At 42.7% G+C, this 14,670-nt stretch overlaps 1 protein-coding gene across 2 annotated transcripts in view; it reads right to left on the bottom strand.

Moving 5' to 3' along the window:
• PDCD1LG2 (programmed cell death 1 ligand 2) overlaps positions 1-14,670 on the bottom strand; it is a 101,185-nt gene that overhangs the window by 24,405 nt on the left and 62,110 nt on the right. For both annotated transcript variants that reach the window (XR_007146112.1, XM_047829171.1), the window contains exon 7: positions 9,371-9,444. Coding sequence is in view for 1 of the 2 variants with exons in the window: in XM_047829171.1 (XP_047685127.1) it covers positions 9,418-9,444 (27 nt within the window). In the remaining variant the exon portion in view is untranslated. The remainder of the gene's footprint in view (positions 1-9,370; positions 9,445-14,670) is intronic.

Raw genomic sequence — 14,670 nt, 5'->3', positions numbered from 1 at the left:
ATCCACTTAGGATTAAAAACATTCAACAAATGTTTTTTGTTGGTAGCTCAACATAATAAAGCCTTTATATGACAAACCCACAGGTAGCATCACACTCAATAGTGAAAAGCTGAAAGCTTTTCCTCTAAGATCAGGAACAAGACAAGGATGCCTGCCATCCTCACTTTTATTCAACATAGTATTGGAAGTCCTAGATACATCAGTTAGGCAACAAAAAGAAATAAAAGGCATCCAAATTGGAAGGGAGGAGTAAAACTGTCACTATTTGCAGACGACATGATGCTATATGTAGAAAAGTCTAGAGACTCTAACAACAACAACAAAAATGTCAGAACTAGTAAGACGAGTTCAGTAAAGTTGCAGAATACAAAACTAATAATACAAATTATTGTGTTTCTATACGTTAACAACAAAATAAAAGAGAAATCAAGAAAACAATCTCAAAATTGCATCAAAAAGATTAAAATATCTAGGACTCAATTTAACCAAGGACGTGAAAGGCTTGTACGCTGAAAACTAGAAGATGGTCATGAACGAAGTTGAGGAAGACACTAACGGAAAGATATTCCACGGTCATAGACTGGAAGAATTAATACTGTGAAAACGTCCATACTACCCAAAGCAACCGACAGATTGAATGCAATCCCTATCAAAATTCTGATATCATTTTTCCCAGAACTAGAAGGAATGATTCCAAAATATGTGTGGAACCACAAAAAACCCCTGAATAGCCAAATCAATATTGAGAAAGAACAACACAGTCAGAGGCATCACACTCCTGGATTTCAAACTATACTACAAAGCTATAATAATCAACACAATGTGGTACTGGCATGAGAACAGACACATAGATCAATGGAACAGAATAGAGAACCCAGAAGTAAGCCCATGCATATATGGCAATTAATTTATGACAAAGGAGGCAAGAATATACACTAGGAAAAGTAGAGTCTCTTCAATAAATAGTGTTGGGGAAACTAAACAGCTACATTCAAAAGAATGAAACTGGAAAACTTAGGCTGTAAGCTCCATGACATTGATCTTACTGATTTTTTTTTTTTTTGGATCTGACTCCAATGGGAAGACAAAAAACGCAAAAATAAACAAATGTAACTGCATCAAACTAAAAAGCTCCTGTACGTTGAGGGAAACCATCAATAAAACAAAAAGGCAACCTACTGAATGGGAGAAAATACTCACTCAACATATATCCAATAAGAGGTTGATATCTAAAGTATACAAAGAACTCATACAAATCAATAGCAAAAACCCATACAACCTGATTAAAAAAAAAAGGCAGAGCATCTGAATAGGCATTTTTCCAAAGCAGACATACAGATGGCCAGCAGGCACATGAAAAGATGCTCAACATCAGGGAAATGAAAATCAAAACCACAATGAGATATCATTTTACATCTATCAGAATGGCTAAGATTAAAAATACAAGAAATAACAAGGGTTGGTGAGGATGTGGAGAAAAAGGAACCTTCCTACATTGTTGGTGGGTAAGTCAGTGCAGCCCCTATGGAAAGCAATATTGAATTTCCTCAAAAAAATTAAAAATAGAGCTACCATATGACCCAGCAATTCCACTTCTGGGTATCTATCTGAAGAAAGCAGAAACATTAATTCAAAAAGATATGTGCCCCCTTATGTTCATTGCAGCATTATTTACAATGGCCAAGATACGGAAACAATGTAAGGGTCCATAGATAGATGAATGGATAAAGAAGGTGCATATGTACACCCCCCCATCCCCCCCCCCCCCACGAATATTACTCAGCCATAGAAAGAATGAAATCTTGTCATTTGGGACAACATGGAGAGATGTAGTCATAAGTCAGACATAGAAAGACAAATACCACATGATTTCACTTTTATATGTAATTTTGAAAACAAAATAAGCAAAACCAAACCAAACTCAGACTCACAGACACAGAGAACAGGTTGCATGGTGTCAGACGGAGGGGGGTTTTGGTGGGGCAAAATGGGTGAAATGGATCAAACAGTACAAACTTCCAGTTATGAAATTCATACGTCTTGGGGATATAATGTATAGCCTGGGGCATAGAGTTGATAACACTGTATCAACTTTGGATGGTGACAGATGGTAACTACGCTAAGGAAGGAGATCATTTGCAACATATACAAATGTCAAACCACCGTGTGGTACCCCTGAAAGTAATATAATATTGTATGTCAAGTATACTTCACTAATGATATAAAAAAGCCCCCCCACCCCCACCCCAGTGGTGCATGTGCACATTAAAGTCTGAGTAGCTCTGGTTTTAGGAAGAGTGACAAGAGTAAGGGTTTGCTTTGAAGGCATATTCTCTAGATATTATGAAACGTGGAGTTTCCCTTCACACTGTCACAAATCTACCATCAGCAGATTTCACCATCAGGGTGCCTCAGTGATATTAAGTATGATTCATCATTGTGGAAAACAGGGACATGAATTTAATTTGCACATGAGCACCAGCAAACTGAAACAGAAGGAAGAGAATGCAGACTTCTCCCCTCCCCTTTTCCTTTTTCATCTTGCCAATGAGGCTTGCTTTATCTTGAGCCTTTGCCCGGGAGGTGCGGAAATGTGTGCCTAAGTCTAGCCAGCACTGAGGCTGGAAAGATGAACCGACCCGGAAGCCTTCAGCCTGGAGATGGTGTCTGCACCATCCTGGATCAGCTGGAAAAAATGGAAATAACTCTAAAAAGATCCTAGAGGGGTGCCTGGGTGGCTCAGTTGGTTGAGCATCCGACTCGCACCTCGTGAGTTCAGGCCCTGTGTCGGGCTCTGTGCTGACAGCTCGGAGCCTGGAGCCTGCTTCGGATTCTGTGTCTCCCTCTCTCTCTGCCCCTAACCCACTCGCATTCTGTCTCTGCCTCTCTCAAAAATAAATAAACATTAAAAAAATTAAAAATAAATACAAATAAATAAATAGATGCTAGGAAGAAAGTAAGGCGAGGGTTATCTCTACCCAGCCTCCCTCATGTCTTCTTTTTTTCCCTTTGCCCATTCATTCATGCAACCGTTCAATTATTGACCATAGATATTAAGCACCTACTGTTTGCCAGGGACTGATATCTTCATATTCCTAGTAACTACAGAGCTTTCTACACACTTCCAGATCGCCCAAGAGATCCTTTACCAAAGCTTCTACAAGCTGCTGTCTTTCCTATGCTAGACTCTCCCTCCAGCCCCAGGTGGCTCATGGCGACAGTAGGAACAATGGAAGCTGGCAGGCTCTGAGGTTTCTGTTCTATGCTCTGCCCTCTGTGTATGGGCTTCTCTAATTCTTTTTCTCCAAAAAGAATCCTGAGGGGGAAAACATCCAGGTACAAACGGAGTTTCGGCATCTGCAGCAGGCTATTTCTGTACTTGACTGAGGGATTAGCTCTGGGTTTTGTGTGGTTTAGCCACTGAAGTCAGAATGGGGTGAACGAGGAACAATGAACGAATTTCCCTCAAAAGAAGGACGGGTTGAAGAGCAAGTCTGAGGTGCACAGAAGGGACCTTTGGGGAGGGGAAGCAAAAGAGAAGTAACGCTTTCTCCCCAACCTGTTTCTGGGAAGTCAGCATAGAAACCCCTTGAGGGTCATCATGGTATCATCACCCTGTGGTAGAAAAGTGTGTGACCACAAAACAGAGATGGCAAAGGAGAGGTATACTGGGTGGTACGGGGGTATCTGCTTTGACTTTTAAATCTAATTGTACGATAGGACTGCAGAAAGGCCACTTTGGACGCTTACCATGCGCTGGTACTCTGCTCTGTCTACCTCCTTCCCACTGGTTATATGGTTCCTCTAACGCTGCGGGTGCAGGCTAGGAAAAGGGGAAGGCAGGGGGAGAGACATGCAAATATCAGGGTCCTAGCCTCCAGCCTCCACACGCAAATTTCATCTTCGAGATGGAAAGTAACGGCCGTGCTCAGTTCTATACCAATCACTGGAAAGAAAATATCATCTAGCTCTCTTCACCTCTCTTCTCTCCTTCAGAACGTCTGTAGTAACTGAAGATTGCTTTAAGTAGACCCTGGGTTGCTTGAGTTAAAACAGAAAAAGAAAAAAAAAGGAAGAAAAAAGGCAAAAAGCGAAAGAGGAAAATATAACCTGCAATTAATAGGCAGCTCAGAAGCAACCAGGGTAAGGCTGTTGTAAATGAACATGAGGCAATATGGGGTGCTTCTCAGAGTGGGGTCCGTGCGTTTGTGCGCATCCGCAGATGGTTACGGGCCTGCAAAGGCCGTGTGGCCAGTGCGTTCCGAGAGGGAGGGCTGTGAATGATCAAACTGTGGGACGTTTACACACAAACGTGGTTTTGCTTGGCATGTAGGATAGGTTTTCAGCCTCAACTGTTCGGGCTACACGTGTAGAACAACCCGTGTTTGAAACAAGGGGTTTGTATCAACCTTCCAGGCACCTGCTTGAGTGCCTGGGACAGACAGATGCGGTCCCTTCACTCCTCTAGCCCATTTTGCTGGTGATCTGCCTGAAACTGCCGTTTGCCACTTTTTTTTTTTTCCTTTGTGACCATTGTCTGAGTAAGGGGAAGTGTCTTGAACCTGAGTCCCCGGAGCTCAGATTCTGTTACAACCGGAAGTGAGTGTCTCTGAGCGATAACCACGTATATGCGCTTGGAAGTGGTAAGCATTTCTCCCAGGACATTTTACTTCTTCATTGTGTTTGGTTTAGACTCGCTCTAAAATACATTTTCCTTTGTGGTTTGTGTAAAAAAAATTTGGAGGTAGCTAAACATGCACTTGGGCCCCAGGCTCTTCCCTACTTACCAGTTACATTACTTGGGACATAGGATTTTCAGCTTTTGTTTCTCATCAGAAAAATGAGGATAATCCTACCTATCGTGCTAAATTGCCCTAAGGGATTAAATGAGATAATTTATGCAGAACAGCCCACACAGTGGTTAGCACAACAGACCTCCTTCTGTGTCCACTTCTTTACTTTCACTCGGGCACCAGGTCCCAAGAGAAGCATGGATGGAAGAGACCCATGGATGGTAGGTATGGAAGGGAAAGAGAGGGACGGAAGGAAATAGGCTTGGGTTGACAATCTCCAGTCCATTCAGGTCAGCTAGCTCAGGACACTTGTATCCCAGCATGTGAAATAATTTGCATTTAAAAATTTTTTTGAAATGTGTACTTATTTTTGAGAGAGAGAGGGAGAGAGAGACAGAGCACGAGCAGGGGAGGGTAGACAGAGAGAGGGAGACACAGAATCCAAAGCAGGCTTCAGGCTCTGAGCTGTCAGCACAGAGCCTGATGTGGGGCTTGAGCTCACGAACTGTGAGATCATGACCTGAGCTGAAGTCAGATGCCTAATGACTGAGCCACCAAGGCGCCCCAATAACTTGCATTTAATAATATTAATATGAATAAAATAATGTTAATATCAACAAAATAATATTTTAATATTATTTGAGTCAGTGGCTTGAGATCTGGAAATGTGCCCAGTGGCCTGGTATCATGGAAGTGTGCCCAGTAATCATTCAAGACACCCACAAGGACAAATGTGCCATGGAGATAGTCAGCCTTTAAAGGGTCACACTTCTAATTAATGCCCAAATCACTCTGAGCTTTATCCTCTCCTGTGACTGCAAGAAAGCTGGTCTCTTGTTTCTCCTCCTCAAGGATTTCTGGTAATTCCCAAGGAACACTTACTTCGGCCAACTATCTGGGGCCCCAATGGTGGTGCATCTTGTAATTCCCCACAAGAGAGAACAGACTAACACATAACATAACTTTACTGAAGGAGATGTGAGAGTAATAGAGAGAAATAATAATGCAGAAAAGTAAAATACTAAACTGGGCCCTCCAAAACTTGTACCCTTGCCTCATAGGAAATGTTTTCCCCCTCAGTCCCCATCTTACTGCCGTTAACGAAGCCTTGCTTCCCAGACCCCCAGAAAATCCAGGGGTCACAGTTGTACTACAGCAAAGACAACATTTTCACATAGTCAGTGTGTTTATGTTCAATGCCTTCTGTGGATGCAGCAGGTGACGGATAAATATTTGTTAAATGAGTGAATGAATGAATGAAAGAACAAATGGTCTCAACCTTCCCCATTCCAGTTAGGATCTTGGTTGAATATGTGATTAAAACTAATTATTAAGGTTTTTTTTTTTCCCTCATGGAATCATCAATCTGAAAGGTAAATTTTAAAGTTTCTTTCTAGGAAAAGAAATCTGGTGACTTGGAAATAGCAACTTCTCTCCACCTCCACATCCCAATGTCCTATTTGTAGAAATTAAGATTTCATGAAATATTTGCCCCCAGTTTAAGCTGGGGTACCTCATGACACAGGGCACTTTCTGTTAAGAGCATTATTTCCTGAAAACCCCAGGATTTTCACTTCTGCGTGAAGGCTGGCTGAGCTGACTCTGTTGTCCCACAATACAGTTTTTAAGACAAATTATTCTACTAGTGGCTAATCATCCATTAAGCTTTGGCTATTTGGCTACATACTAACTGGGGTGGGTACATTGCTATGTTATCCTTAATCCTCTCAATAATGCTGCTGGGTAAGACTGCTGATTTCACATGTGAGGAGAGCGAGGGTCAGAGAACGAGTGACCTGTCCATGGTTACCTAGCTGGTCAGTGGCAGAGCTGGCTTCAACTCAAGCCTGCATCTATAGGTCTCAAGTCAGGTTGGAAAAGGTCATATAAACTCAACTGGGAAATTATATGAAATTACCCCCTATTTCCCCCTTTCCCCATGATATTCTGCTATGCATCCCTCATGGTTGTGTTATCTCTGCAGAAGGAAGCCATTGTTACTGATGGACAGTGTTTAATTATCCTCCAGTGTTTTGGGGTAAAAGTCTGCTTTTACAGCATGCTGCTGCTGTTATCTGGAGCCTCTGTCTGAGGCTCCAAAAGAAAGTCACTGAGGAATTCTAGCTCTTCAGCCCTACCAGTATTGCCCAGGGGGACTCCATACTTATGGAAATGATTGCCTGAAAACAACAACAAAAAAATACAGAAAAATTCATGGCCCCACCACTTGACTGAGAGATTCTGTTTGACATCTCTCCAGTCCTTCCAGGATCACTGTCTTCCTCCTTGGGTGTAGTGCTTTCCATTGACCAAATTAGTGGTTTCTAGCCACTCCTCCAGTCACTAAAGGGTTGGCATCATCACCCGGGTAAAGGTCCTGCCATGGGTTGTCCAACCACACATACCCCAGCTGCTTTTCCCATTTCAGTCATCTTGTGACATCTGTTCTTTTTATACAGAATATAACTATGTCAAAGGTTAGAGCGAGCGCTCCTTTGATCTATCAGCCCCTTGTGGACAGAGAAGTTGTTTTACGATCTCTGTATCCCCAGTGCCTAGTATAGTGCTACTAAACTGGTGGTAAAATAAATGAAAACGTGTGGTTTTCCCGTGACTGCATCTTCCAAGGATAGCCTTGGACCCGACTTCCCTAAAAACGGCCCTTTCGCCCAAGTCTTAGTATATATTGACCTGGTTGAGTCAATCAGTAGCTCCTAAGGAGCTTCTTAAAGTGTAAAAGTGCTTTGAGGCCTAAAGGAAACTCTCTATCAAAGTGAATGTTGAGGAGAAATGCAGGTGGTGTTCATACAGGGGGAAAGGTGGGGTCCTCCCAGTATCCCTCTTAATACACCAGATGCAACCACTTACTTTGCCTATAGTGATGGATCCTATCTGGATCCAATTCTCTGAGGCGGTATGAATCCTAGTTATTGACTTAAAACCAAGCCCAGAATTTCACATGGGCTCTTCTCTAATCCTGGCATTGGCCACCAGGTAAAAGGCAGATCTTTGCTACCCTTTACCTAGTTTCTCATCCTGTGTGATTAGCCTCACTCTGTTTACTTAGATACAAAAAGCATTGAAGACAGGATGTTTGGGTTTAAGAACAGTTTTGGGGAAAAGATAATAGTACTGAGAAAGGAATATGGCAAGTTGACATCGTTCTCAGGGAACCGTACCAGTGAAGTGTGGAAACCTGACTTGTTTGATGATCTATTATTAGAATATCTTGAGGACTTGTTTCAGTTGGCAGAGGAAAGTTTGTTCGTTTGAGGATAAGATCTTGAGAGTCATGCTCAGAATGAAAGATTCCTGTCTCTGGTATCGCTGTGAAACATAAGTAAAGTTCCACTCCAGAGCCACACGCATCGTAGATGGGGTAGAGTTCAAACCCATTTCCTACCACCACTGCTCCACAGCCTTCTGACCTAAAAGAAGTTGAGTGACTAGTTGGAAATGTTATGGGGTCTTCGGATAAGAAGGAGACCTTATAAGTTTACCTCCCAAGGGAAGAATACCTTGTAGAGCATCCTGGAAAATGGTAGTCCCAGGATGTGTGAATACTTCCAAGAACCAGGAGATGAACCTTTGAGGAGTAGCTCTAGCTGTTGTTGAGTTCTCACCAGTTCTGAGCCAAACTCTACTTCAGTGGAACTTGTACCCATTGAACGTGGCTTTCACGTCTTCCCTTAATAATTCTTCTCCGGGAGAAATTCACCCAACTCCTTTAGGTATTCCTAATCTACGTTGGTTTTCCTGTGACTGCATCTTCCACGGATAGTCCTGGACCTGACTTCCCTAAAAGTGGCCCTTTCTCCCAAGTCTTAGTATATATTGACCTGGTTGAGTCAATCAGTAGCTCCTAAGGAGCTTCTTAAAGTGTAAAAGTGCTTTGAGACCTAAAGGAAATTCCACCAATGGAGCTGGGTTCCTCACTCCAGGTCTCTTCCCATTTATCAATGTCCCTGTTAATAAGTAGGGCCTAGAATAGGACAAAATACTCTAGATGCAGGCTGGTTCAGATGTACAAGTTACAGCAAAACTATCTGTTCCCAGTTCCTAACAATATCCTACTATCAGATGTGCTAAAGCTCTTAGCTTTTTAGCAACTAGATTTCAATTTGGCCTGCATTTGTAATTATGACCGATTTGTAGTTTACGAGTATGATGTCACTCATCATTTTACATTAAATCCCTACAACTTTTTCATATTCACTACTGACAAGCCAGGCTTCTTCTGTTTTTGGTGTTCACACACCTAGAAGCAAACACTTTACACTCTATCTCCGTGGTCTTGACTCTGTCAATCTTAAATTATTTAATTTTTAAATTTTTATTAATTTTTTTAATGCTTGCTTTTGAGAGAGAGACAGGATGAGAGCAGGGGAGGGGCAAAGAGAGGGGGAGACACAGAATCTGAAGCAGGCTCCACGCTCCAAGCTGTCAGCACAGAGCCCAGCTCGGGGCTCGAACTCATGAGCTGGGAGGTCATGTCCTGAGCCAAAGTCAGATGCTCAACCGACTGAGCCACCCAGTAGATCCAATGTGGGATTTTAAATTAGAAAACTCTCACTTACCTAGCTGACTATTCTCCCTGCTTTATTAGTCTTCAGATATTACAGGTTCATCTTCTATGTCCATATGCAAGTCGCTGATAGAAGTAAACAAACAAACAAAAAGGACAATTTTTAAATAGATGCTTTGTCAGTCTGACTTCTTCTCCCAACCGTATTGTATACACACATATAAATGCAGCTCTTTGTATGTGCTGTGATAAAAATCAAGATATTCTGTGTTTACAGCATCTCCTTGAGCTACCAAACTGGTATCTCTACTTAGAAAGAAATGGGTACATTGGGCAAGTTACTTTACTTCTCTAAACCTGATCTGCCTGATCAGTAAAATGAGACTGTTGGCACTATTTCCTTTACTAGTTGTCAGTAACGCTCAGCTAGCCATTTGACAATGCTCTGCAAAGTTTAACGTGCCACAGAAATGAAAACGATGTTGTAACTACTGTTGAGTGCAGTGGGTTGGGCTTCATTGGTTTCCTCTTGTCTTATTTATTTATTTATTTATTTATTTATTTATTTGGGAGGGAGAGAGAGAGAGAGAGAAAGACAGAGAGAGAGAGCCAGGGACAGGGCAGAGGGAGAGAGAGAGAGCATCTTAAGCAGGCTCCCTGTTCAGCACAGAGCCAGACAGGGTTCAGTCTCATGACCCTGAGATCATGAGCTGAGCTGAAATTTAGAGTCAGGTGCCCAGCCAAGCGAGCCACGCAGGCTCCCCGTTTCCTTCTTAAACCTGTCTGCCATGCCTGATGGCCATCAGTTCCTGACAAAACACTGTGACTGGATTTTTCCCTGACACCGGACTCTGATCCATACTCAGATTATGTGTCATTTGTTTCTTCTTGTTGCCACTTGCAGTTTCTGACCTGCAGGGCTTGCTGCGCAAGGCCCCATTCCCATGTGACCATTCCAACTCTGGACAGACTGACTCCTCAGCTCTGTGCCCCACTGTCAACACCCAGGAGCATGGAGTTTGTGAGAAGAATGACCAAAGAACTGAATGAATGATGAATGAGGGCCACCTTCATACTCATCTCTGTTCTTTTGCGTATGGCTTTGGTCTCTTGTGGACAGACAGACAGACAGAAAGATAAGTACATGGACAGAGAAACAGATGGACAGATGGCTAGACAGGTAGATAGACAGACTGACAGAGAGGCAGATCCAATGAAATACCATATGCAAAAGCAAGTTTTAAATGTGCTTGTACTTTCTCCCCTCGTTCAGGGCTGATTTCCAACAGATGCTGGTATGGTTGCAGCTTTGTCTTGGACAGAACTAGATAGAAAATAGTCCTTGTCCCAAGCAGGCGGAGTGCCCCCCCCCCCCATCCTGGCCATCTCCTGAGACTTACTGCTTCTCCAGGACCTCCAGAAATCCCCCTTTGTCCCCACTTAACAACCAAACGGGTAACTCTTGGCTCAGCAAGGAGCTTCCAGGAAGCTTCTCCAGCCTTTGGACCAGTGTCGGTTCTGACTGGCCAGTGCCACTGCTGGGTAGGTTGGTGAAGTTTTTGAGCATCAGTCCTGCCCCCATTACTGCTCTACCTGCTCCCTACCCATCACTAAAAATCTTCCAGGAGTAGGACAGTTGTCCTTCCCTTTGCTTCTCCCTCCCGCGGGGGGCCCCCACCCACCCTGAGTTCCTTGGAGTCTTATGGTTTGTTTCCTCTCATCAGACACTTAACTGTATGTGGCCTTGCTTCTTCGACAACTTTCCCCATGTGTGGTTTCCCGTGTGGATTTATCCAGCTCTCTAAAAATCCCTTAAAGTGCAGGGTATCTAATAAAGACTTTGTAGCCCTCACATCTCCCACAGTGCTGACTGGGGGTCTTAGCCCCAGCCTAGAATCCGATAGATCCCAGGGACTAGACCAGCTGCCTTACCCCAAACAGCTCTGAAAGGGAGGGGATGCTGTTGGGGTGATCCAGTGGCTCCCCAGTCCCACTGATGAACACTCAGAAAAGTGGAGCTCTGCCAACCTGGGCTTGAACTTTTCATTTTGCCTCTTGTCGGGGCGGGGGCGGGGGCGGGGGCGGGCGGGGAGGCGGCGGTTATAGATGAAGTCTGTCGGCTGGCATTTCCCCAAACAGCTTCCAAATGTTACATTCCAGCATTTAGTCCCCCCTGTGCTTTCCTTATCTTCATTTTTAGAACACTCAAAAAATTTTTGTGTTTTGGAAAGACCCCTCTTGCTCCCCACCCTTGAATTGCCTGCTTCAGGAGGGTGGTTTCTGAGGTCAACTCCCCAGAGGACTATGTGGAGGAGATGAGAGGGGCTCATCTGCCACATTCGTGTCACATGCACGGTCACAGCCCAGTCATGTGCTGTGTGCAAGGCTGATTCGACACTTAATTAAGCAGGGCAGGATGCTGGTGACCTGCACACCTTCTCTTAGTAAACTTTCCTTTTAGTTTCTGTTTAGAGTCTCTTTAAAACTCGGGTGAAAGTTTGCACATGACATAAGGGAAAAGACGTGGGCTGTGCATATAAAACTTTTGCCAAAAATACCATTATATTTGGCATTCGTGGGGCCTTTGGATTTTGCAATTAGACACTGAAATTCTAAACTTTCAAAGTATTTTTAAAAAGTCTTTTTGAAATCTAAATTAAAACACTGAGTTTATTTTTTTTTTCGGGTTAAAGATGTTGGGTGTTTTTTAAATTTTTTTAAATTAAAAAAAATTTTTTTATTAAATTTTTTTTAACGTTTATTTATTTTTGAGACAGAGAGAGACAGAGCATGAACGGGGGAGGGTCAGAGAGAGAGGGAGACACAGAATCTGGAGCAGGCTCCAGGCTCTGAGCAGTCAGCACAGAGCCCGACGCGGGGCTCGAACTGATGGACCATTGAGATCGTGACCTGAGCCGAAGTTGGACGCTTAACCGACTGAGCCACCCAGGCGCCCCTGTTGGGTGTTTTTTTTTAATTTTTATTTTAAATTTTTATTTATTTTGAGAGAGCTAGAGAGCAAGCAGGGGAGGGACAGAGAGGAGGAGACAGAATCCCATCAGCACAGAGCCTGGCACTGGTCTCAAACCCACAAACCGCAAGATTGTGACCTGAGCCGAAATCCAGAGTCGGACGCTCAACCGATGGAGCCCCCCGGGTGCCCCTAAATGTATTTTTTAAGATCTTTCAAGACTCTAAAGAAAATAAAAACTGACCATAATCTCATCACATTGGCAGAGACCGTCTGGTTGATACATAATATTCATTAGTTTCAGGTGTACAACATCGTGATTTGATATTTATGCACATTATGAAACTGATCACCGTGATCAGCAACCATCTGCCACCACACAAAATTATTACAATATTATTGACAACACTCCCTATGCTGTGATGCCGCGACTTATTTATAACTGGAAGTTTATACCCCTTACTCCCCCTCACTCAGTTTGCTTTCCCCGCCCTTCCCCTCTGGCAGTTACCAGTTTGTTCTCTGCATCTAAGAGTCTGTTTCCGTTTTGTCCCGTTTGTTCATTTGTTCTGTTTTGTTTGAATTCCACATAAAAGCGAAATCACAGTAATACTCAAAATTTCTGAAAGAAATGACAGACATTCATTTCCTAATAGCACTTACACTGTCAGAAGGACCACCGCTATGCTATTGCTGGATATTAAAGTGTTTCAGTCATCAATCAGCTTTCTAGAGCTCTGGTTTCCGTGTCAGAATATATACAAATATATGTATATATATTAATATGAATGCTAATATTCTATTTTTCCAATTTTTGTGTATGTGCTCGCAAAGTGAACATGTAAAATAATGCTGTGCAACAGTGCTGTGCGTTACCAAAAAATCTTATAAAATAGAGAAAAGAGGGAAATTACACACAAGTCCACTACTTCAGCAAAGCCCCGTTAATATTTTGGTATGCTTCTCTCCAGCCTTTTGTTTTATTCGCACTTTTTTAAAAATTTTGTTTTTAATGTTTATTTTTCTGAGAGAGAGAGAGACAGACAGACAGAGTGAGAGCAAGGAAGGGCAGAGAGAGAGGGAGACACAGAATCCGAAGCAGGCTCCAGGCTCCGAGCTGTCAGCACAGAGCCTGATGTGAGGCTCGAACCCATGACCCGTGAGATCATGACCTGAGCTGAAGTTGGACGCTTACCCAACTGAGTCCCCCCAGGCACCCTATTCTCACATTTTTTTCTTATTTATTTGTTATTTATTTATCTACTTGGACTTGGCATTGCAACAGAAAGAAAACCGTTACTGTGACCACCCACATCATTGTTGCAGTTTGTCTCTCTCTTTCTCTCTCTTTACTTTACTAATTATCCTTAAGTGTCCAGGGCTTGTCTGGCATGTTAGATAATGAGAAATGGCTGTCATGTTAGTGAGCTTAGGTTTGAGTCCTGGTTCTACTGACTGTGTGAGCTTGGGAAAATTATTAAGGAAATTTGTCTCAATTTTCTCATGTGAACCATGAAGAGAACGCCCTTCTTACCTATCACATTGTTAAGCATGAAGAGATAACAGACGTAAATTGAGTGACATAGTGATGGGCTCAGGCTGGGTAGGTGCTTAATACATTTTTTGAAATTATTTTTTCAATTTAAAATGATATCATAACAGGGGCGCCTGGGTGGCTCAGTCGGTTAAGCGTCCGACTTCAGCCAGGTCACGATCTCGCGGTCCGTGAGTTCGAGCCCCGCGTCAGGCTCTGGGCTGATGGCTCAGAGCCTGGAGCCTGCTTCCGATTCTGTGTCTCCCTCTCTCTCTGTCCCTTCCCCATTCATGCTCTGTCTCTCTCTGTCCCAAAAATAAATAAACGTTAAAAAAATTTTTTTTAAATAAAAAAAATTATATCATAATTATTTTTCCATATAATCTTTTTAACTGTCATTTTATGATAGATAGTATTCTGCAAAACAAATAAAATTCCTATGACTAACTCACTTCCACTTTGTTTGACAGGTTATTTCCACTTTGGGGCCATGTAGATAATACTGTAATTAATACATTTTTTTTTCAATATAAAAACATGTTTTGCTTCAGTCTATGGATTTCCTTTAGAAAAATCCTTGGAATGGTATTTTTGGGTGAAAGTATAAACCTTGACATGGTTCTTGCTACATATCCAAGCATAGTTTTTGAGTTCACTTTTTTTAACTTGAGTAACTGAGGATAGGGTTTTGTACTTTGATATTTTCTTTTTAATTTTTTTTTTTTTAAATGTGTTTATTTTGAGAGAGAGATAGCGAGCAAGGGGGCAGGGGCAGAGAGAGAGGGAGACAGAATCTCAAGCAGGCTCTCCGCTGTCAGCACAGAGCCAGATGCAGCTCGAACCCATG

This window comes from Prionailurus viverrinus, chromosome D4, assembly GCF_022837055.1.
Source record: "Prionailurus viverrinus isolate Anna chromosome D4, UM_Priviv_1.0, whole genome shotgun sequence".
Lineage (NCBI taxonomy): Eukaryota > Metazoa > Chordata > Mammalia > Carnivora > Felidae > Prionailurus > Prionailurus viverrinus.
The sequence above is the reverse complement of the archived record's forward strand: the minus strand, read 5'-3'. Positions and strand labels throughout refer to the sequence as shown.